Source organism: Leuciscus leuciscus (assembly GCF_965113295.1).
Source record: "Leuciscus leuciscus genome assembly, chromosome: 20".
Classification (NCBI taxonomy): Eukaryota; Metazoa; Chordata; class Actinopteri; order Cypriniformes; family Leuciscidae; genus Leuciscus; species Leuciscus leuciscus.
The window spans coordinates 11,732,400-11,756,072 of record NC_138744.1 but is presented as its reverse complement, the minus strand read 5'-3'; the positions used below and the strand labels follow the sequence as shown (position 1 = coordinate 11,756,072).

General features: G+C 37.7%; 2 protein-coding genes across 3 annotated transcripts; both read left to right on the top strand.

The window, feature by feature from the left end:
• Positions 1 to 1,051: 1,051 nt before the first annotated feature.
• sphk2 (sphingosine kinase 2) lies at positions 1,052 to 12,323 on the top strand. Of its 2 annotated transcripts, XM_082149389.1 has the most exons (8): positions 1,052 to 1,176; positions 3,749 to 3,926; positions 4,605 to 5,278; positions 7,138 to 7,287; positions 7,419 to 7,513; positions 7,857 to 7,972; positions 8,539 to 10,270; positions 10,526 to 12,323. In XM_082149389.1, the coding sequence occupies exons 3-8, from the start codon at positions 4,825 to 4,827 to the stop codon at positions 10,586 to 10,588; spliced, it is 2,610 nt and encodes an 869-aa protein (XP_082005515.1). In that variant the 5' UTR covers positions 1,052 to 1,176; positions 3,749 to 3,926; positions 4,605 to 4,824; the 3' UTR covers positions 10,589 to 12,323. The 2 variants fall into 2 exon arrangements, with proteins under 2 accessions (XP_082005515.1, XP_082005514.1); XM_082149388.1 differs by having other exon boundaries at positions 3,749 to 5,278.
• Positions 12,324 to 16,333: 4,010 nt separating this feature from the next.
• On the top strand, positions 16,334 to 22,640 carry gprc6a (G protein-coupled receptor, class C, group 6, member A). The gene is made up of 7 exons (XM_082149031.1): positions 16,334 to 16,616; positions 17,198 to 17,495; positions 17,578 to 18,333; positions 18,421 to 18,618; positions 19,353 to 19,473; positions 19,809 to 20,932; positions 22,203 to 22,640. Exons 1-6 carry the CDS (start codon positions 16,351 to 16,353, stop codon positions 20,846 to 20,848), a joined length of 2,679 nt encoding a protein of 892 aa, XP_082005157.1. The 5' UTR covers positions 16,334 to 16,350; the 3' UTR covers positions 20,849 to 20,932; positions 22,203 to 22,640.
• The last annotated feature ends 1,033 nt before the right edge of the window (positions 22,641 to 23,673 follow it).

Below are 23,673 nucleotides of genomic sequence, written 5' to 3'. Positions count from 1 at the left end.
TTATTTTTTATAACTGTTAAAGGAATCTATTACTGTAAGTCAGTTGAGGGAGTAATAATGATGGAATTTTATTTGATTATTCAGATTTTATGTCAACATACAAAATAACATTGATAAAATGTAAATAGTTATGTGCCCTAGTCCTATGGGATTTGTGTTATAACTATACTACTACTAATAATACATTCTAATTTTATCCACCACTTGTTTGTTAGAAATAATTGTAATTATAAAATTAGAATATGTTATTTCTACCCCCTCCACCATTTCTCATTGGATCTATTTAATAACATAATTTTGAAGATGAGTTCCAATAGATATCTGTAATATTAATTCATTCGTTTTACCCATGCAGATACTTGCATAATGTTCTCTTTGTGAAACCTTGAACCAATCCCTCGCTTATTTTAGTTTTACCAATTTACTTAAAATCTTTATAGAGGTAATTTTATTATTATATTATTTTACTTTGTTACAATTTTTGTTACTGTATAAATGACTATTCAATCATGATTTTATTACAAATTTGATTTAGTTTCCGTATAAAAAATTAAACTATAAAATTAATTCTGTTATCATCTGTTAACAAATGTGATCTAAAATATGTTCCGTTTTTAGTCTTATTCTATATAATACATATACATTTATACATACAATATATATATATATATATAATACATACATATGTGTGTGTATATACACACATGTTTATATAGTATGTATATATGTATATGTATTATATAGTATGTATATGTATTATATATATATCATTCTTCTTTATTTTGCATTTTCTTTATTATATCTGTGATTTAACTTTAAATGTGCACAACGTGTATGTGAAAAGTAACGGAAATATTAACTGTAAGTATCTGTATATTTACAATAAAATGAATGCAAAATATCTCTCTCATCAACAATCAAAACAGAAACAATGTATGTAGCAAAAACGGGTTTCAGCACTGAATATAGTACTGGAGAGTATCGAGCAAAAGAGTGTGTTATCGCCTAGATATGGGCTGGCCAGACGAATTGTATTTCATGATTGTACGTTTGTCACGTCAATCATCCGCTTTTCTCCGCCCACCGCTTCGATAGACTTCCTGAAAACGCTCGTGCCTCCCCTACAGCTCAGGAAAGCTGGAAAACTCGCCATGAAGGGGGAACAGAAAAAAACAGGTAAGTCCGGTATTACTTTAGCTTTGTCGTTTATTACTATTATTAAAGTCATTATACCCCGTAAGACACATACAAGTTTCTAGGACACCTCATTTGATGAAGAAATTAAACAGAAACAGATCCGTTTTTCAGATTGATGTCTCTGAGCTCCGCGTCGGCTTGGCTATTTAAAATGACAATAACAACATGTTTTCTGAGTACATTGTTCTCATCGATAAAACAGTGTTTTATCTTTGCCAGCTTTAAGGTTATAACTGCTTCCGTTAAGCACAAACAAGTCCACTCATACCAATATCATGATATACTAGTTCCCTGTGTTGGCCTGTCATCAGCTAACTGTGTTGATATGCGAGTTTGGCTCTGAGTTGCTAAGAAACTGCAGATGTACTTATTAATTTCCTTGCCATTAGTTTATTTGATGTTTTGAACTCACGTTTTGCTTGCAATTCATTTGATAGTCCTTTAAGAAAGCATATAAGCTTGATTTTTCATCCACTTATGATCATGCATCATAATTCCCAAATCTCATATGAGCAGCCTTTTGTATTTAAATCCCTAATTTAATACAAGTTCACTCAGATGTTAAAATCCCCCTTGCAACACTTTTAAATGAATGTGTGACTGTGACAGCTGACTGGCCACCTGCCTCATTCAAGAGACACTTTGTTTTCAGGTGGCTATTATATTTGTAATGTGACAAACAGAGCTTTGTATTTTTTACCTTTGCTAAGCATTTTTTACTGTAGGCCTGTGAATTTATCGATTTCACAACTGGTCGCCTAAAGAATGACCTACACTGTGTAAAGGTCATCCTTTTTTCTGTTCTTTTTTTTATGATCTATGCGCTTGGAGCTGACTAATTATAAGTCAAAGGACTATCTTTGGTGTATCTGAATGAAGAATATTATCATATCATTGATGCAGTAAAAAGTCTTGGTGATAAAAGGGACAAAGTGTGCAATCATGCTCGTGAAGCCCAGACAGTCAACAGTATAATACTCTCTTTTGGCTCTTGAAAGGTGAAGCTTTAGAGAGGAATGCACTTTTGGTCTTCTATGGGTCTTGCTTTCCTGACAGTGTCTCTGCCCAACTTTGCAAGGACACAAGGGGGCGAAGTGGACATCACAGGGCTGTTGTTCTTTTTTCTTTTTTTTTAACAGTTATGGAAATCTGCCAGGCATTGATTTCACATGAGTCTTAACAAGCAGGACCGGAAGAAAATTAAAGTGTGTGATTGCTGTGATAAGAGTCACATATTTCTGCATTGAGCATTACTTGCTGACTTCCAAAACAAAGTCTGCAGATGTTGAACTATAGTCAAAACATCCTACACAGCCGTCCGTCTCGTCCCAGATGTTTATAGACTATGTGTCGATATATTGGGGCTCTCAACTGCAGCCGTTTCCTGTCCGCCATAATCTTGTACTTAATCTGTTGAATATGTAGTCAGTTCGCATTTCAGACATTCCTGTTCTCCACTGAGTTGAAATTGCACTTAGATTGACTCATCCACCTTCCTGGTGTTGCGTTTCAGGCACAATCACGAAATGTACATGTGGTGTCATCCAAGATTGATGCCGGACATGTGTGTAATTCCACCCCGGACTGTTTTTTTTCTCTCTCTCTCTGCTTGGGTCAAAATGACACAGCTCTGCGTATTTGTGTTACCTATCAGTGGCAAACCACAGGCACCTGGACTTCTTGAATTATGAACTTTGTATTTAGACTAAATCCATCTGTTCACATTTCTCCTTACTAACGGTTGCCACACTCTTTCTGTTGAGAAACATAATTGTATTGTTCAGCATGTTCCTGTTTGCTGATGTCAGACCTTTGAAGATATTGCAGTATGAGTTATCTGATTACTTAAGTCTGGTAAGGTGAGGTGCAGGTCAAGGGTCAAATTAACAACATATTCCATTAGAAGGGCAGTAAAGATGATCTTGAGTTCTAATACATGAGATACACCAAAGTTTGGGGTCAGTAAATGTGTGTGTTTTGTTTTTTTAAAGAAATTAATACTTTTACTCATCAAGGACATATTAAACTGATCAAAGTGACAGAAATCTTTTGAAACAATGTAAAAGTATTTACTGTTTCAAATAAATGCTATTCTTTTAACTTTCTATTCGTCGAAGAATTCTGGGGGGGGGGGGAGAATGTATCGTGATTTCCACAAAAATATTAAGTAGCTCAAATGTTTTCAACTGTGATAATAATAAGAGGTTTAAATTAGAATTATTTCTGGTAGATCATGTGGAGTAATGGCTGCTGAAATTTCAGCTTTGCCTTCACAGGAACAATACAAATTTTAAATATATTAGAATAGAAAACAGTTGTTGTAAAATTGTAATGATATAATCAAAAATATTATATCTCACCTAGTCCAAACATTTTAACTTTTTGGTAGTATCTTGTATAACAGAAGGTCCTAAACTTCTATTCAGAATAATATAGGCTATTACTTGAACTATATTGCTTTGTAAGATGTAGAATATTGTATTTAATCTTCGAAAATGTAATCTCTCTCTCTCTCTCTCTCGCTTTCTTTCTCCAAACCTTATCTATGTAGCAGGGCACCTATAACAGTGGATAAAGAGGATAACTATGACTTGAAACCCTGTTCCAGCACTCCACCTCTTTCTGTATTCTGGGTTTTATTTATTTCCCTTTTTGAGGACTATCCTGCAAGGATTGAATTCAGTGTTCATGGATATCAAATCCTGGATTTTCTGGCATTTTTTCATTGGGTGAGCTAGAATACATGATTTCCCAGCACTACTACAATCTCTGATGCTGTTTTGGACCAAAACCAGTAGTTCATCTGTATCACTTCCTCAACCTTGTAGTTTTTGGATAGGAACTGTATTTTTAGTTGTCCACCCTCGATAAGGTTTCATTTGGTTCTTCTCAAACACTATCTTCGTCCAGGCCGTTACCTCTGCTCTTTGTCCTCGTTTGTCACTGAACATTTTCGTAGCATTTATAGGGTTATTATAACCTTAGTGTGTGCTTATCTGTAAGTTCTCTGACCTTAAAACAATGCATTGTTAATTTAAATTGTGCTTCCAATTTTATTTAAACAACTTGTAAGAAAGTATCTTGTTAGTAACTTAAGAAATGTCGTTTAATTATTATTTATGTAGATGCACACACAATTCCGTTTAATCTTGACAAAAGACTTATGCATTTTCTCATATTTTGCCAGTGAAGTCAGACACATTTGAGAAAAGCAAATAATCTGGCTTAATTGTGCATCTTTGTTTTTTGTTGAGATACTAAACTGGAAATCTCTTTTGAGTATTGTGTTTTGATCAAATGATAGTTAGAGGATTTAGCATTGTTTCCAGGCAAAATGCACTGATGGGAAAGATTTAACACTATCAGGGATAGAAAAGCCTGCTGAAGTTTCTTTTTGTTTTGAATAGACACCTGTTGAAGCACTTTCATCATTCATAACTTGTGTAACATTAAGTTTATGCAAAAGCCCATGGACTGGGCTTAAAAAAGCTGACACATTTGAAAATATCTCAAAACGTCTAGTGCATCCGTCCAGAAAGTAATCTCACTACAACACAGAAGAAAGACCTCTGCATGAGGCACTCAAGCTGTACAGTCCAAACATACTTTTGAGGCCAGACATTGAACATGCGCTCCCCAGGCCCCGAAAGCCCGTCCATGACCGAGGAGGCCCTGTTGCATGGACAGTTCAGCGGTTGGAGTAGCGGAGGGGGAAGTGGAAGTAACAGCAACAGCAGCCCCAACAGTCCTGGAGGCATATCTTTACCTTCCAGCCCCGCCTCCACCAACTATGCCCTGACCCTCACACCAACTCACGTCCACGTGCAGCGGTTGTCTCCACGTGCGGGGAAGCAGTCCAGGCTGCTCCTGCCACTGGCAGAGCTGACCGGATGCAGCTGCCCACGATCGCCTGCCCCTCCTTTGCTGGTGCTCTACTGGTACCCTCCGGGTAAACGTCGGAAGGGCGTCTCCAGACACAGACAGGTGAGGGCGTACTTGGCAGAGAGCAGAGCTGAGGCGGAAAAATGGAACGCTGCTATACAGAGCCTGCTAAGGGGGATGGATGTCAGCTCAACTACAGGTGGGTGTCAGGGTTTGATCATTCACAGATGCTTTGTTTTCAGGTAGTTACATGTGTCTGTGCTTATGTTTGTGGGAAAGCCTATCAGATGGAAAAATGCTTTCAGATGCTGCTAAAAAAATATATATATACATTGCAATTTTTTTTCCCTTGCCATCTAGCTGAAATAAATTGAAGTGTAAGAACTATAACTAAAAATTAAGTTGAAGATAACTTGAAATATTTTAAGGACAAAATGACTACAACTTAAAATTCAATTGAAAACTGAAGATATAAATAATAGGAAAATAATGGATGCTGGGTGCTGCTAATTCTTCATGACGTCTGAGTCAGTGCTGTTGCATTAATGTTGTTAATTAGTAGGCTATGTCTTGTAAATAGGATGCCACTTTGATTACTTGTATATTGAGCTAAATTTATGTGAGAATGAATCATGTCGGTCTGCATTTATTTGTGTATGAATTTTAACTGTCCCTTCCCTTTTTTCCTTTGTTTTTTCACTCATAATGTGTACCACATGCTGTCATTGACGGTCAGAGAATGGGTGGGTCTGTGGCAGGGAAAGTACAGCCTTAGTGCAGATCATTCGGTAGCAATGCACCAGGCTTTATTGACTTAAACAGATGCTGCGTGTTGTCGCTGTGTCCCTGTTTTTAACTGCTGTGCTGTAGTTAGTTGTCAGTGATAGTCGTTGCAGTTCAGTAAATCATTAAAATGCCTTTTATATGATAAAAAATAAATACATTTTGGCTTGTAATTTGTGTTAGAAATTCAGATTGGCAGTCTAGTGGTGTGAAAATGTAAGTGCACTCCATTAAAGGGATAGTTGACCCAAAAATTTCATTAGTCATCTACTCACCCTTAAGTTTTTTCAAACCTGTATGAATTTCTTTCTTCTGCTGAACACAAAAGAAGATATTTTGAAGATTTTCTGTAACCAGACAGTTGACGGTAGCCATTGACTTCCATAGTATTTTTTTTTTTTCTACTATGGAAGTTAATGGCTACCGTCAACTGTATGGTTACCGACAATCTTCAAAATATCTTCTTTTGTGTTCAGCAGAAGAAAGAAATTCATACAGGTTTGGAAAATCTTAAGGGGGAGTAAATTATGACAATTGTTTTGTGAACTATCCCTTTAAAACTGGGTATTTTGTTTTGAATATAAGGACATTTAATCATTTCAGTTATAATGATTGGTTAAACTATAATTAAAGCAAAATTGAAACACAACATTTCACAATCAGCTGGTTAAATCAAATTTTTGGGGAAAGTTAACATCAAGGAATTGACAGGAAAGTCTTGCCTCAGTTTAATTTCAAAATACATGAATCAGTCGTCTGAAGAAAAGAAAACAGCACCACTTTGCCCCACATGATGGGAAGTTGTCAAGGAAGAAGCCTTCAATCTTAAAAAACAAACATAACATCTAGGTTAAGATCAGGACTATACATGCACTGTGCTCTGGATAGATGAGACCTATCCCAAATTCTCAAATCCCAGAACATAATGAAATGCTCTCAGAGACCACACAGTTGAACCGTGGTTATCCCAAATTCTCAAATCCCAGAACATAATGAAATGTTCTCAGAGACCACACAGTAGAACCGTTAATGTAAGAAGTGATTCTTTTTTTGGAAAAATTTCAAAAATACTGTAAAAAATTTAAAGAATTGAAATGATCCATTAAGAATTTTATCAGTATTTTTGAAATGATGGTCAGATATGTGTTTACTTATTTTTCACATCCACTAAAACATCATGATGTCTACTTTCAGATGGTTTAGGACTGGCTTAGTGTTAGTATTAATCCTTAGAATGAAGGTCTTATCCTCACTTGCTTGTTTTTGTTTGTGCAGAATTTTGCAAAAGCATGTTGCCCCGTCCCCGTCGACTGTTGCTGCTGGTGAACCCATTCAGTGGCCGGGGTCAGGCAATGCAATGGTGTCAAACGCACATACTTCCAATGATAAGAGAAGCCAACATCAGCTACAACCTCATACAGACAGGTAAGAACAACACACACACACATGTTGTTGACTATAAATGGTTCAGAATAAAAGCGCTCACACTGACAGTTGTCAGAATCTGAATTATTGCATTGAACTGATGTGATGCATGTATTTTTGTTGTCGTGCAGAGCGTCAGAATCATGCACGTGAGCTAATCAGAGAGATCTCACTACAAGAATGGGACGGAATAATCATTGTATCTGGAGATGGACTGTTGCACGAGGTGGATATCATGTGGCTCTGTTACATTATATATTAACTTAGTACAAATCCCAGATGGAATCTATTGACTTTTTGCTGGAAATTTGTTTGGTAATTTTTCTGGAAAGTCTGTGGAATCATGTGTAATGTATTAAAACATGGTAAAATACATTAAATGGCTCAGAACAATACTCTGAAAACATGCTAACATTTACCAAAATGTTAAATAAATGAAGGAGCTGGGGATGTGTAGAACATTCTGAATGACTCAAGTTTGATTTCTGTAGTAGCTGACTGATCTACCACAGGCTTTGTATGTAAAAATAAGATTATTTATGTGTTAATCTGTTTCCCTTTTTCTGCAGGTGATAAATGGCCTTATGGAAAGGCCAGATTGGGAACAAGCAATAAAAACTCCAGTGGGAATTCTGCCTTGTGGCTCTGGAAATGCACTTTCTGGTTCCATAAACCACTACGCAGGGTACGAAATGTACTTAAGCTCACCTGGGACACGTTGTGTGAAAATCTGTAGTTCTTCAGAGAGCCTCCCTTATTTTTTTAAGGAACTGTTTGACCAAAAATTCTAAATTTGTCATCTACCCACATTCCAAACACTTATGTTGGTAAAAAAAAAAAAAAAAACGGTTTTATTTTTGAGAATCCATTTAAATCCTGTTTTTCAGGCATGTTTGCAAGCCTGCAAAATGCTTTGTGAAAAAATGTACATGCTGCAACATATTATGGGTATTTGCTTACTTTTGAAGCTTGCTATTACTTAAAAGGAAAACAATCTTTGTGTCCATTAAAGAAAACTCCTTTCCTTTTACTAAGATGAGTTTCATACATTTTCTCAGTAGTTGTTTGCTTTGCTCTATGTGTAGGTGTATTGGCAGCAATGTACCTGCTTTTACACTCTCAAAAAAAAAATCTGTTGCGCTGATTCACTTCCATATTTGAATAATTTTTTGAGCCATGTTTTTTTTTGTGTGTGTGTATGTGTTCTAAATGTGATTGAATCTATTTATTTTCTTTCGGTTTGTCTCTCAGATATGACATGTGCCTTCGGGAGCCTCTCCTCCTCAACTGCTGTTTTCTGCTGTGCCGGGGTGGGGTTAAACCGATGGACTTGGTCTCTGTTACAACCAGCCCATGTGCTTCATCATCCACATCCAATCAGAATGGGCACCCACCTGCTCCCAAGAGGCTTTTCTCTTTCCTTTCTGTGGCCTGGGGTTTTGTGTCTGACGTGGACATAGAGAGTGAGCGCTACAGAGGGCTGGGCTCAGCACGGTTTACTCTGGGAACACTGGTGAGATTGGCTTCTCTGCGGTCCTATAAGGGTCGTCTTTCCTATTTGCCACCTGGTTTGGTCAACCCCTTCCCCGATGCCATGCCTCAGCTGCCCCGAAGGCCGCTTTCACGCAGCATTACCGAAGGATTGGAGGGAGTTTGTCGCAAGCCCATCCACCGCACCTGCTCTGACATGGGCCTGAGTGAACAAAGAAGTCTCCGTAAAGGAGATGGAGAAAGAGAGAGGGAACGAGAACTGGAGAGGCAGGAGAGAGAGAGGGAGAGGGAGAGGAGGAGAGAGAGGGCAAGAGGGGTTGGGGTAGTGAGAGCAAGCAGTCTCGCAGAAGACAGAGAGAGAGAGGTGGAAGCAGAAGAAAAGATGGAAGAGATGTCAGAGACCAGCTCTGAATCAGCCGAAAGGGAAGAGTGTGACAACATAGCCAGAAATAATGGGAATGGAAAAGAAGATAATAAATCAGGTGGGGATGATATAGATGGACAAGGAGTGATGAAAGCAAGAGATATGAGTGACAGAGATGAGGTAAATGAGTGTGACGAGAGTTATCAGACAACGCCACCTGACATCCAACACACATTACGTAAAAACTCGCTTCCCTCTAGTCAGATTATGAATGCCTTCTTCAGCCAGCCAATTGGTGCTGACACTGACCAAGACATGGAGGTGGCAGCTTATGGGAAGGAAGACGAAGACATTAATGGCACCTACTTTCAGAGAGAGGCCTTTCCTCTGGACAAGTCTCGCGAGCGAGCCCTCACCATCTCTTCCTCTCCATTCCGCCAGTCTCCTTTCAAAGCTTTCAAAACTAAAACTATGGACCAGAACCAGAACCCCTCACGACCACGGCCCCTCTCCCTTCTCCACCAATCACATTCAAACTCTCTCCCTCCAAAATTTCCATCCCTTTCTCTGTCCCTTTCGCCGACCCCTCCTTCGTCTCCATCTTGCGCCTCTCCCCACTCTTCTTATCTTGCACCGCGTCCCAACACTCCCAGCTCGTCTTCCCCATCACCTTCTTTTCATTCACCGACTCCTTCGTTCAACTTTGACCTTGCAGAGCCCGCAGGACCCTTGAAGAACCGTCATCACTTGACATCCATCAACTTGCCAGAGGATGATCTGCTACCTCCTCTGGACCAGCCTCTCCCTACACGTGACTGGGTCACTATTGAGGGCGATTTTGTCTTAGTGCTCGCCATCTACCAGTCCCACTTGGGAGCAGATCTTCTCGCTGCGCCGCAGGCTCAATTTGATGATGGGTTGATCCATCTGACATTTGTGCGGGCTGGTATCTCCCGGGCAACGCTGCTTAGACTGTTTCTAGCAATGGAGAGAGGAGCTCATATGTCTCTAAGCTCTCCCTACGTCAGTCATGTTTCTGCTCGGGCATTCCGCCTTCAGCCGCTTTCACCTCGTGGAACCCTCACTGTAGATGGAGAGCTGGTGCCCTATGGGCCACTGCAGGCACAGGTAAGTGGAAGTATAGGGATGCACAATATATCAGTACCACATTAGTTATCAGCTGATATTAAAGATATAGTTGATGTTGATATTTCATTGATTAACAATGTTAAAGACTGATAATTTAATGACACTGTTAAATCTTCATAATACATTGATTATGAGATTTGCTAATGTTATGATGCCTAAATTCTCTTTAAGCATTTCAAATTATTGCTCCCCCCACCCCCACTACTTTTCTGATTGCACATTATTTTGTCCCAGGTTCATCCCTCCATAGCCCGTTTGATTGTTGGAGACTCTGGAATAAAGATTACAAGATTCTGACCTGTTTGGAACTAAACGGGCAAGGATTAGCGTGACGCTCTGGATTATGTAACATTTTGCCATCCGCAAATTGGGGGAGAGAGAAACAGAAAGCCAGCAGTTGCAATCACGGCTTTTACTGGGATTAACTAAGGGATTGCTTATTCAAGCTGCATATGCAAGGAGTATTTTTGAATTTAACGAAGGGATGAAAACTTGCGGCCTATTGCATGACTGTAGGATTACACTTGAATTACCCTCACTGTAGTCAGAGAGAGAATGCAGAAATGTCTACATAAAAAGGAAATGGCAAAACTGAATGTGTCCAAATGGTGTATACATTTTAGTATGCATTTGTGCATAGCTTCTCAATAGTGCTCTTGCCTTATTTCAGTGAGTGATAAAAATACACAGACAAACACTAAAAACAAAAGCTGTCTTTTAGGTTGCCACACCCACATTCAAATATGGCTCCACCCATTTTGCGTAATAGGTACCCCTGGAATGCCTTATCCATCTCTGAACTTTAAGTGCAACCCTCCCTAATTTACATAATTGCTTAGTTTCACACTTAATCTGAATCCTCATTTAGCAATTCAGTTCATTCTACATTGAACTAAGTCTCCATCCAGCTCTGTAAACCATTGTTTAATGAGACTAATGAGAAATGTTATCAGTTCTTGCATCTTTCATCAATTTTTGCAGGTATTTTTAAGACACAGTGTGGATTGAACGGAACCTTTAAACATGGACTGTTATGATATATATTGCATTGCTAGACTGTGTAAAAAAAAGCATGCAACAATCATGGTGATGACGTTAATTGATAACTAGCTATATAGCGAACATAGAATGAAAGCTTGGAAAACTTTCAGTTCCAATTTATTATCGACGCATATGCTATCATGTCTTCTGAGTTAAGACAAATTTGCATAGTGTTTGCTTACTTTTATTCAGAGAAATGAAGAAAGAACTGGAAGTTAGAGATCAACTGCCAATGCATCTTTTAAATCCTTTTCCTGGAAAATTCTTAGTGATCAGTAACTTGATAACATTTTAGTCTATTTCTCTCAAAACAATTTTTAACACTGAGTCACTAGTGCAAGAGGAACTGTTGAAAGTCCCGCTGTGGAGCTGATTACGATCGCATAGGAGCCTTTCCAGTGCTTTTGAATTTTACCTAAATATTTATTGTAGAAATGCCCTATTTGCATTTTTTCTATTCTTTTCATTTTACAAAGGACCACAATTTGACAATTGCAACCTCTTTTTGCTCTCATTTCTGAATTTGCAATGATTAGTAAATAATATTTAACTCCAATTACTCGACTGGTATTTCCGAATGGCTGTTTAGTTCTTTCTAGTGCAATAATTTCAGCTTCTGTTGATCACGACTGTCCTCAGCTTTTAAACATCAGCTGATGTGTAAATCTAGTTGTTTTGTTGAGTCTGCGCTCTCAAAATGATTTTCAACTGCAATCAAATGGCCAGTTATTTGTTTTTGTTATTCATTCCCTATATTTCCTTCCTTTTTGTTGTACCATGCTTTAGAGTGATCTAATAAATTTGGTATCAAGCTGCTGTTCACCTTGAAAATGGCAGTTTAAGATGTCTCTTCATTCTACAATGCTTGTATTAAGATTGTAATTACTATTAAAAGAATATTATATTAAACATGTATACATATTATTTATAGTTCCACGTTCTGTATGGTTTAAAAGTTTAGTTTCAGATAAAATTTAACAATGAAACCTTGCATGTTTGTTCTCCTGTCTTTTGCTCTTGCTTTCTATAGAGGTTATCTCTATGAACACTGAGGATAAATGTTTTCTTCCGGTTTAATGTCCATTTAGGAATGTTTTTTTCTCTTCGATTAGCACATTCTCAAGGGTAGACGAGATGAACTATGAAAAACATGTGACAATTTTGCACAATCACTGTTGTAATTAATACAAAACTGATTTCGAGGTGGAAAACAATGCAAGTTCCTCTCAGACAAGATGAGTAAGGCACCAGTGGGCTGATAGCCCAGTGTTTCACTTCTCTCTGTCTCCTGCTGGTTATCAGGATTGCGTGAGTTGGTAAACAAGGAAGTCGTCGTCACTGACTCTTTTCCTCTCTTTCTTTCAGCTCTTCATCTTTCTATTCAGTCTACTAATCTCCACATGCCACTACACGGTTCAGCGACAATCTTGTTTTGTTGTAGTGTCTCCGCCTTCCTATCAGCTTATTGAGCGGTTTATTTTCCCCATGTTTAGTACTACATTGCGCTTTTGCTCCTGTAGATTACAGCTAGTCAGCATTGCCCTCTCCCTCTCTCCCTCCACTCACCTCCTCTCCTTTTCCCTTAAAAGCGATACATTGTTTTAGTGCTCTTTTGTCTTCATGAGTGGCTCAACTGTGGCCTACACCATGCCTTAACTGTTCATGTGCAATAGGAGGCCGTCTGGTTAATTTAGCCACTTCCCTGTTGCTTACTCTCCATTGTGACCACGTTTAATGATGTTTTTCCCAACATTAAGCTATAAAGGCCTGTTTCAGTATTAGTTTAAATAAAAACGTACCTAGTCCCAGGCATGTTTCAACTGTTTTAACTTTTTTTGCACTGACATGTCTTAAAGATCCCCTGTGGTGAAAATTAAGATTTTAATGTTGTTGTTTTTCTCTATGTGATGTTTTAATATGCTTTAAGACAAACTATGTGCAAATTCATAAGTCAAAACCATTGCTGAGAATTTTCTCCTTCAAACTGCAGTGAATCAAAAACGCGATTTCTACCTTGAAACCTGAAACCAATCATGTCAATGTGCGGGCGGGCGGGGAGTCTCAAGATATAACTCTCCAGCTATCCCGGTATATTTTTCTGTTGATATGAAAAATCGTGTTCATTTAGCAATATAGTGGGTGAATTATATGATGTATATTACAATATAAAACGGTTAGTTCCAATCCTTGATTCTGATTGGTCAATAACTGTGCTTTATTCACGATAAAACACGGCTATGACCGCTTCACCCAACGGTTCTATTTATCACTGCGCCCTTAGCAACCACACGTATCAACATAAACATAGAAAAAAACGTAAGAATTAAAAAGGCTAAAATGTTTTTGTAAATTTCGATTTACTAGGTGGCATGACGATGGATGAGGTTTGATCGTTTGAGGAACAATTTGGAGAGACTTCTACAAATATGAACCGTCATGCTGAAGTGCTGAAATGTAACATTGATACATTCGAGAAGACTCGTAATGAAAAATATACCGTGCAGCAAACCCAATGGGCAGTGAAATGTGAGGTTTGCTGCAACAGAAAACACTGCTGACAGTGCTGAGCCCCAACTAAAGAGAACCGCGTTAAATATCACCACAGTGGAGCCTATTGAAATTAGACAAATATTGAATACGTGCACAATAAACGGAGATGTTCAAATAAATTTAAATAAACAATAAAAAAAGTATCTCTTGTTAGGCAGCATTTTAGCAACTAAATTAATAACATTAATAAAATAGATTAAAGACCAAACTGTTATCTATCAAAATATGTGCCCTTGTATTTTATTTAGGCTATGTAAATATTTAGTTTAGTGCAGAGAGAAAATAACGAAAAAAAAAGAAAAAAAAAAAAACGTTTTCTCATGCTGAGAGATATACCGGTAAGCTATGCCTATTTGTGTGAGGACATTTCACAATATTGTGTTTTAATAAGATAAGAATGAGACAAAGTTTGAGAACGGTTTGTTGTTTTTATTTGAGAACACATTGGAACGTTGTTGATCACGGTCAGGGACTATTTTTTTCTAGCGGAAGGAATGCTTTTATTGATTTAACTTCATGAAAGTTGCACTAATACCTTTTTTTCTTTTACTTTAATATTGTGTGGTAACCGTTTTATAAAAGCAATAGGTACTCGAGGCAAGTGCTGTATCGTGAATAAGTAACGGCTGAAGGGGTTGCAGGCCCTTCAGCCGTGACTTATTCACAATACAGCACAGCCTCTCGTACCACTTATTGCTTACATAGGCTAACTGGTGGAGATTTTATCAACTTGAGTAGATAGAGCAGGCTTATAATTAAAACTATGTCGATGTAAGATCTGAACCAGGTAACTGTTAGTAGGCCTATGCAAATTCAGTAGTAATGGAGAACGGGTCCCTGGGGGACACCTTGCTTCAGAGGGACGGTCAGAGATCCACCTCCTTTAAATCCTGCATTGAAATGTACAATTTCATGGTTTGTTCGAAGCGTTTTTAAGGATGCTGGTTTTGAGGCAGCTGTCTGTTCTGTTCAAATATGGCTGAATTGTATTTCCACTTGCCATTGTGCAGCGTTCTGCAACTAAAAGTTGATTGTGTGAATCAGGACGTTTTCTGAGCTTGTGTGATTGAGCGGGCTAGTCCATATAGCCTACTAAATGAAGCAAGGGTGTACATTTAAGCTTTTAAGGCATGACTTTTTTTTTCACAGGCAAAACGTTTAAATATTTAATTTTGGTGATCAAAGATGAGTTTTAAGGTATACTATACAATTATTGACTACAGCTACAGGGGGACTTTAAAATACGTCAGTGCCATTTTGTCTCAAGATGGACGCCAGTAATGTTTTTTCTAAAGAACATTTATAAACGCTATCCTAATTGAACTAAAACCTAATCCTGGCTTAATCTAAGATCTGTCTGTGAAACCAGGCCCATATCTCTAAATTGTGACTTCATATCTTTCAATTGCTAATTTTATATCTCAAATTTGACGTTTTTTATTTTTATTTGAAAGAGAGTATTTTGTGGTAATTACCAGTTATTATTTCAATAATTAAGCTATGGAAGTATCTGAGTGCTTCACCACAAGGTGGCGTGAACAAGCCACTTTCACTTCAAGATATTTTTTTAGTAGGCCTATATCGCCTACTGTGATGAATGGTGTTGATGCACTATAACATGTCTCTTGTTTTTTGTAGGTCGTTGTTTAGTGTACATTTTTCAATTTGCATGAATTTTATAAATTTTCATTTTTATTTAATTATTTTTTTATATTATTTATAAAAAATAATTATGTTTATTATTGAATTATATTTTTAATATAATATTTTTCGTGGTTCTTTTCCCTTAACGGTTTCTTTTAACCTCTGTATTAGCAGTTCCCCACACTTTAACTTATTCTTTTCCCCCTGAGACAAAAACAAAGTGAGCATCACCACTTATGTTATAGTTAAAGTTATGTTAAGGTGCTCTGAAAAAATGCATATCTAAGTACAGTATAAGGTTTCAAATTAGTTTGGATAAGTGTTTTGGTATCATTGAGATAGCCTACTATTACAGTTTTTGTTAATCTTTTAAATTAGTTTTTATTTTTCTATTTCATTTTAGTTAAACGTTTTTGTAGTTTAGTTGATTGTATGTATTTGTCTCTTTTTTTTGTGTGTGTATATAATTTATGAATTTTTATTTCAGTTTAAGATATTGTGGTACAACCAAGTTAAACTAAATGAAAATGAGATTTTTTTTTTTGTGAAAAGTGACAATTATAGGCCTACAACTATAATAACTCTTTGAAGGATTGTTCTTTCCTGTACAAGTGTATTAAGAAACAACCTGCAGCCCTTTTGTAGTTTTGTTAAGACGTTTTTCTGCATTTTTTTTATGTTTCACCTGATTTACAGGAAGATACCTATACTTTTTTTAACAGAAGTTACCTCAACTTCCTGTAAGGGAGGGACTTGAGAAACATGTGGGAGGTCTGCATGTTTTTTTTAAAGCTATATGAAGGAAGCGTGTTTTATAAACACAGATGTATGAGAGCACACCTGTCATTCGCCCGGCTGAACTGAGAAAACAGCCTACAGCAGTGATGGCTCGTTTGGATTTGACGATCCTCTTACTCATGTTGTCTGTGCAGTTGGGGGTCACAGATGCCTCTCTGACACAATTCCTTGGGGCAACAGCCCCTGGAGACATCATCATTGGAGGTCTTTTCCCCATCCATGAGGCAGTGACGGCAGTGAACTTCAACAGCTCAAACAGCTTCTCTTCTCCTCAGCGTCCCACCTGCAGCAGGTGAGTGTTCATTCTGGAGAATCCAGTTATGAAGGTCAGAAAAAAAGCGGACTGGGCTGAACCGATCATTTTTGTCACTGGCTAAGTCTGTGAATATATGTTGGACAGTAAATTATTATTATTATTATTTTTTTGTTTTTTTTTGTTTGTTTATAGGGATTTATAGATATTTCAGTAAAAGATTTGTAGATGTAGAAAAAAAATCTTTTTTTTGAAGAGACGTATGTCTCTTATTTTCACAAGGTCTGCATTTATTTGTTCAAAATACAGTAAAAACAGTAATATTGTGAAATATTATTACAATTTAAAATAACTGTTTCCTATTTTTCTATATTTTAAAATCTAATTTATTCCTGTGATGGCAAAGCTGAATTTTCAGCAACCATTACTCCAGTCGTCAGTGTCACATGATCCTTCAGAAACCAGTCTAATATGCTGATTTGGTGCTTTCCCCTAAAAATATATTAGATGGTGAATAATCATAATTATGTACATACTAAAGTCTTCTCTTGAGTATCTTATATGCTTTAATCTGAAGAATCTTGTCACAATCATCTCGACGTGGTTTTGGTTCTCTCTAGATTCTATACAAAAGGTCTAAATCAGGCTCTAGCTATGATTCATGCTGTGGAAATGGCAAACAGATCCCCCATGTTGAGCAGTTTGAACATTACTCTTGGATACCGCATCTATGACACATGTTCTGATGTCACAACTGCACTTTGGGCCGTCCAAGATCTCACACGGCCTCTCTCAGACTGTGATTCACCAACAAACTCTTCTCAACCTGTTCGGCCCATAACGGCGTTAATTGGGACCTCTTCTTCGGAGATCTCCATCGCAGTTGCCAGAGAACTCAACCTTATGCTGATTCCACAGGTAAGCTCTTGCAAGTTCTCCACTCATAGAGCTCAAAATTAGGATGGGGTAATATATTGTTATCTGTTTATCTGTTCTGCAGATTAGTTACGGATCTACAGCTACGATTCTAAGTGACAAAAGTCGTTTCCCAGCTTTCATGAGGACCGTCCCCACTGATGAGTACCAAACCCATGCCATGGTAAACCTTCTGAAGGAAAATAAATGGACCTGGGTTGGCATTATCATTACAGATGGAGACTATGGGCGTTCTGCCATGGAAAGTTTTGTTAAGCACACCGAAACCGAGGGAATTTGTGTGGCATTTAAGGCGATCCTACCAGACTCCCTAGCAAACCAACAAAAATTAAACGCCTCCATCAACACGACCGTGGACATCATTGAAAAAAATACGAAGGTTAATGTGGTGGTTTCATTTGCTAAATCATCTCAAATGGAGTTGCTTTTTAAGGGTCTACAGAGCAAGAATGTTGCAAGTAATAAGGTATGGGTGGCCAGCGATAACTGGTCAACTGCTAAAGATATTCTGAAAGATGTAAATCTCTCAGATATTGGAACAGTACTGGGCTTCTCCTTTAAGAGTGGAAATGTTACACCCTTTCATCAGTACCTTAAGGATCTACAGTTTGAAAGTGAAGATGAGATGAACAATTCATTCCTGCAGGAATTTTTAAAACAACCTTATATAGGAAATTCTACAAACGCAGTACAGAAACTGATCATGAATTCGGCCTTGGTCTTCAACGTTCAGATGGCAGTCAGTGCTATTGCTAATGCTGTGGCTGAACTTTGCGTAATAAGACAATGCAAAACCCCAACAGCTATCCAGCCCTGGGAGGTATTTTACCACACTAAAAAACACTTGCTGCCAAATTCTTGTCACAATTAACATCCTAAAAAAAATCATTGCATGTTTGTGTTTCAGCTCGGTAGACAGTTGTTCAATGTCACTTTTGAGAAAGAAGGAGTAATGTACAATTTCGATGAGAACGGCGACATTAATTTGGGCTATGATATCCTCCTATGGGATGAATACGAATCTGAAGGAGATGGCAAAATAGGAGAATACGATCCATCCTACAGCAATTTACCTTTAACAACCAAGAATCTAAGTGTTTTTCAGGTAACTTGTACTCTTTAATGATAATTTTTATAGAGACAGATTTTCTGCTGAAGTAAGCTGTTCCGTTTTCTGAGACCAGCTAAAGTATCATGACACGTAGTATCACAGTATTATTGGGACGTGTTTTTTTGTATAATTCTTTACAGTTTACACAAATGTATTACTGTTATTATTAACTTTTTTATTATTATTGACGTCAACAGACGTTTTTGGCAACTGTCACGTCTCAATTTTCCAGTGCCTTAGAGCATGTTTTTTACATCAGTGAAGTTTCACAGTTTTATCCAGTGAAACTTTGCGTTCGCTTGCAAAAAATGTGAGGACTTTGCGAGTGAGCGCAAAGTTTCTTGAGGAGTTCAAAAGTTTTGGTAAAAGGTTCTTGGAAAATAACAAAAGTCTTTCAGGCGAATGCTGATTTCCCCAGGGGAACGTAAAACTATGAGAATGCAAAAGCATTGAAATATAGTTTTTTTCATATCTAATTTTTTCCCCCATCACCATGCCTGTTTAAGGGCTCCGTAGTACCGGAATACTATGGAAGGACCGTTATACCATTTAGAACATGTTCTGTTTTTAATTTTTTTTACTTTTCGCACATTGTCCTCTCAAAGGAAAGGTGAAATGCCTGGAGAGTCTTCCATTCATCAGCACTGTGTTTTTTAACCGGTTTTGTGTTAAATGGCCAGAACAGTATTTTCTAAAAAGCATTCTCTAACGCAGTCTTTTTTTCTCAGGTGGTATCTAAGTGTTCAGAGAGCTGTCATCCAGGGCAGTACAAAAAAACAGCAGAGGGTCAGCACACTTGCTGTTATGAGTGTCTCACCTGTGCGGAAAACCAATATTCCAACCAAACAGGTTAGTTCCTTGGTATCAAGTTCCTTACTCTAAAGGTGAAGTCACATTCACCTTTGCCGGGCGAAATTTCACTGTAAAATTCAGACATTACAATCAGAATGAATTTGAATTGAATTCAGATTTCACTCATGTTCAAGTTGGTCATGCAAACTTGATTTGAAAATGACTTCTGTGTGAGCAATGCGTCATACATCTCTACGCTATCGACAATGAACAATGCACCTTGTTTGCATGAAAAATGTAGCTAACTCGACAGAACCTTTAGGATGAAAATCTCTGATCTTCATTTTCAGTTTAATCCCAACAGTGAAAAATGTTTTTAAATTGTCTTTCAGATGCAGATGCATGTTTCCAGTGTGACTCCAATAGTATGTCAAACGATAATAGGTCACAATGTCATCTCAAGCCTTATGAGTACTTGGAGTGGAATTGTGGGTTCGCTATCGTTCTGTTGACGCTGGCTGCCGTCGGCGTCATCCTCCTCTTCTTGATGTCTGCACTGTTCTTCTGGAAAAGGCACTCTCCGGTGGTAAAGGCTGCAGGCGGACCCCTTTGTCATCTGATCCTTTTTTCGCTGCTGGGAAGTTTTGTCAGTGTCTTTTTCTTTGTGGGTGAACCGAGTAATGAGACGTGTAGGGTGAGGCAAGTCATCTTTGGTCTGAGCTTCACGCTGTGTGTCTCATGCATCCTGGTCAAGTCCTTGAAGATTCTTCTGGCATTCCAGACGAACCTAGAGGTGAAGGAGCTACTGGACAGGCTCTACAAGCCATATGTGATCATCTGTATCTGCACGGGGCTGCAGATCATCATTTGCGCTGTTTGGCTGACCTTGCACACGCCTTTTAAAAACATCGCAGTGCAGCCCAAAGTCATTCTGCTGGAATGCCAAGAAGGTTCAAGTGTGATGTTCGGGTTAATGCTGGGATACATAGCTTTGTTGGCACTTATATGTTTCACGTTTGCTTTTAAAGGCAGAAAACTTCCGCAGAAGTATAATGAATCCAAGTTCATCACATTCGGTATGCTCATCTACCTCATGGCCTGGGTCATCTTCATCCCTGTGCATGTCACCACCAATGGCAAATATTTACCTGCTGTGGAGGTGGTTGTTATTCTTATTTCAAACTACGGAATCCTGAGCTGCCACTTTTTGCAGAAATGTTACATAATTATTTACAAAAAGGAGCACAATACCAAAGACGCATTCATGAAGAATGTATATGAATACGCTAGGAAGAGTTCTGAGAATATCAGGGGCTTGAGTGGAACTGAGCCACAGAGTAAGATGGAGAATTCAGCCTACATCATTTCCAATCCGTCACTTGTGCCTGAGAAGGAACAAGTTTCTGAACCAAAATTAGATACCACACCTTAAAATAGTATTAAGAATAATTGGATGCAAGAAGATCATGAGTCAAAGCAACCATTTTGATGACATGTTGTCTTCATTTAACTTAAAGGTACAATATGTAAGAATTTTGCATTAAAATATCCCAAAATCTCAAGGCCAGTGTTATATATTTTGTTAAGTTGATTACTTACAATATCCCAAATGTTTCCAACTATTTTTAAATCGTGAGAAAATTGCGATTTTAACCAAGGAAACGGGGCGTTAGAGCAGGGGTGAGCTGGGAGTCGCCAGTCAATTGCGTCATATCCGCGTCACCCTCGGTTTCCGCTCGTACTGCGTGGAGTCCTGGACAAATGCGGAAGTTGTAGTTGTAGCGTCTATCAAGCTACAAACTTTAGCTTGTTTCTTGCAGTCGTTATGGGACACAATTATTCTTTACCGATTGCAGCTGGTTCTGTCGACAAAGCATGCTTAATTTTATATTTTCCAAATGTAGCATTCGGTAATAGTTATGTTTATGTAAGGAAAGTATTATTGCTTTAGATTTGTGTTTAGTTTATTGACATTGTTTATCACGTCTGGTGTTTATGGCCATGTAAATAAACATAGCATGTGTTATACATAAAGATTAATCAGTATTTTGGCAAATGATGTGGGCATGTTCGAATGTAGCCTACTTTTACAACAATTGTTTAGAACACGTAAAACTGCGCAGCGTTATCACAACAATGAATTCAACAAATACAGTAACATCTATGAAGTATTAAACCTTACTTTTCTTGCGGTTAATTCATTTTAATGAAATAAAAGTGTGATGAGGTTTAAGAGTCAGGAAGGAAGAAGACGCGTCGTCGTGACTGGGACTCGTACTTTATTAAAATAAAGCAAAACAAACAAAAGCCGCGCACAACGCGCATTCACCGTGGCAACCGCGACGGCACAAAACAGTTCAAAAATGAGAGCTCGGATCCACCGGTTTTCTTCCTCTGCGTCCAATTTTCTCTCCAGTCTCTCTCTCGTTCCAGCGTGGCTTATAAGCGGTCTCTCCACGCCGATCACTGCAATAAGACACAGGTGCATTTGCACTTGACCTACTTGCTCGTCTCTTTTCTCTCCCATCACAGACCGCGCTGAACCACGCCAGCCTCGCCACTAAAAGCATGTCATTAAACGCAACATTTATAAAAACAGAACTTAGCCTCATCCATGAACATGATTTTTCGATTCCCGTCTGACTGATTTACATCCACGGTGGAGTTTAAAACGACAGTTCCCATCATTCCACGCTCCTTCACATCGTCATCAAGCTACGCCGTTGTTGTTGTTTGGAATGTAGCGCCCTCTAGCGGCAAAAATTCTTGCATATTGTACCTTTAAATGGACTGAGTTAAAAGAAATACCTAACATTATGATGATTAATCTGAATGAGGATTAATACTTTAATTTAATTATGGAAAACTAATAAAATGTATGTATGTATTTGTAAAATATGTATTGTGTATATACTGTTTAAATTGTTTAATTTTCAAAAATGTAACTAATAACTTAAACTTTCATTGCTCATGGTTAGTTCATGATACTTAATGCGTTAACTCATGTAGAATTTAACTGTATTGTAAAATTTCACCTGTTTAATTTTGCATATCCACCATCATCTGGAAAGAAAAATGTATTTGTAAAATGTACATATATTTGTTAAATGTAGCTATATATATATTTATGTGTATATACTGTTAATTGAAGCAAAATTTCAAGTTTCATTTGTTAATATTAGTCAATGCATGACAAACTTTCAATAAATCGTCATTTTACAACATTAACTGTTAATTTAATGAATAAACTTTATTAACTTTAGAAATGTAGTAAAGTTCATTTTAAATGAGTTTCATTACATTAAATAATGTTAGTTTATTTAGGCTATTATAACAAATATTTACATTAATATCTAATTAATGCATTACAGTTGAAAATTGTTTATTTATTCAAATGAATTTTCGGGAAGCTGGCACTTTTGTACTTGCAGACAACATCATCCATATCCTTTTCAGAATGAAACTGTCATTTCTGTTTGCTCTTCTTTACATGTATTTCACGTGACAGAGTCTCTCTTGGCTAGAGTCAACACATCACTGATACTAAGAGAGAGACAGTGAGAGTGCCAGAGGCTTGATGACAGCCCCAAACTCTCGTCTCCGACAGGGAAATAGCTCAAGTTTCTTATGTCATGCTGAAGTAAAACCTTTTTTCCTCAATCACCTGCTTTAGTAATTGGCTTTTGTTTGAATTACTTAAAGCACTACGTCCAGCTCAGGCATTCAGTTGCATAAGACAATAAACAGAATATAATGTTACGCAGTGTTAAGTTTATTCTGTCATATATCACTTTGAATGTAGCATTACATTTTAAATTGGATAATTTCTCTCTGAAGGTTTGTGTAAATGCAAAATGTTTAGGTTTTCTTTTTATCTCTCACCCTGAGTATAATATTACAGGCTTCAGCATCAAATGTCACCCGGTATGATAAAGGTCTTACTCGAAATATGAGAAATGGGAGCAAATATGCAATGGCTCAGAAGGGAAACTTTTGCAGCGGTTCTAAAAATGTGACAGATGATGAATCAGTTCTTTATTGTTGCTGGAGTGAAACGTCACCTTTACGATCGTAAACGCAGACAGTGGAGTGATTATTGCCTGTGGCATGCAGTCAGATGTTGTTTTGCGGTATTCCCCTCTCTAAACAAGCATGTCCAGTTTTGTCACCAGACATTTTTCCGCTTCAACACAAAAACAATAATTATTCCGATTTTTAGATAACGTTACACTGAAAGTCCGTGCTAACGATAATAAT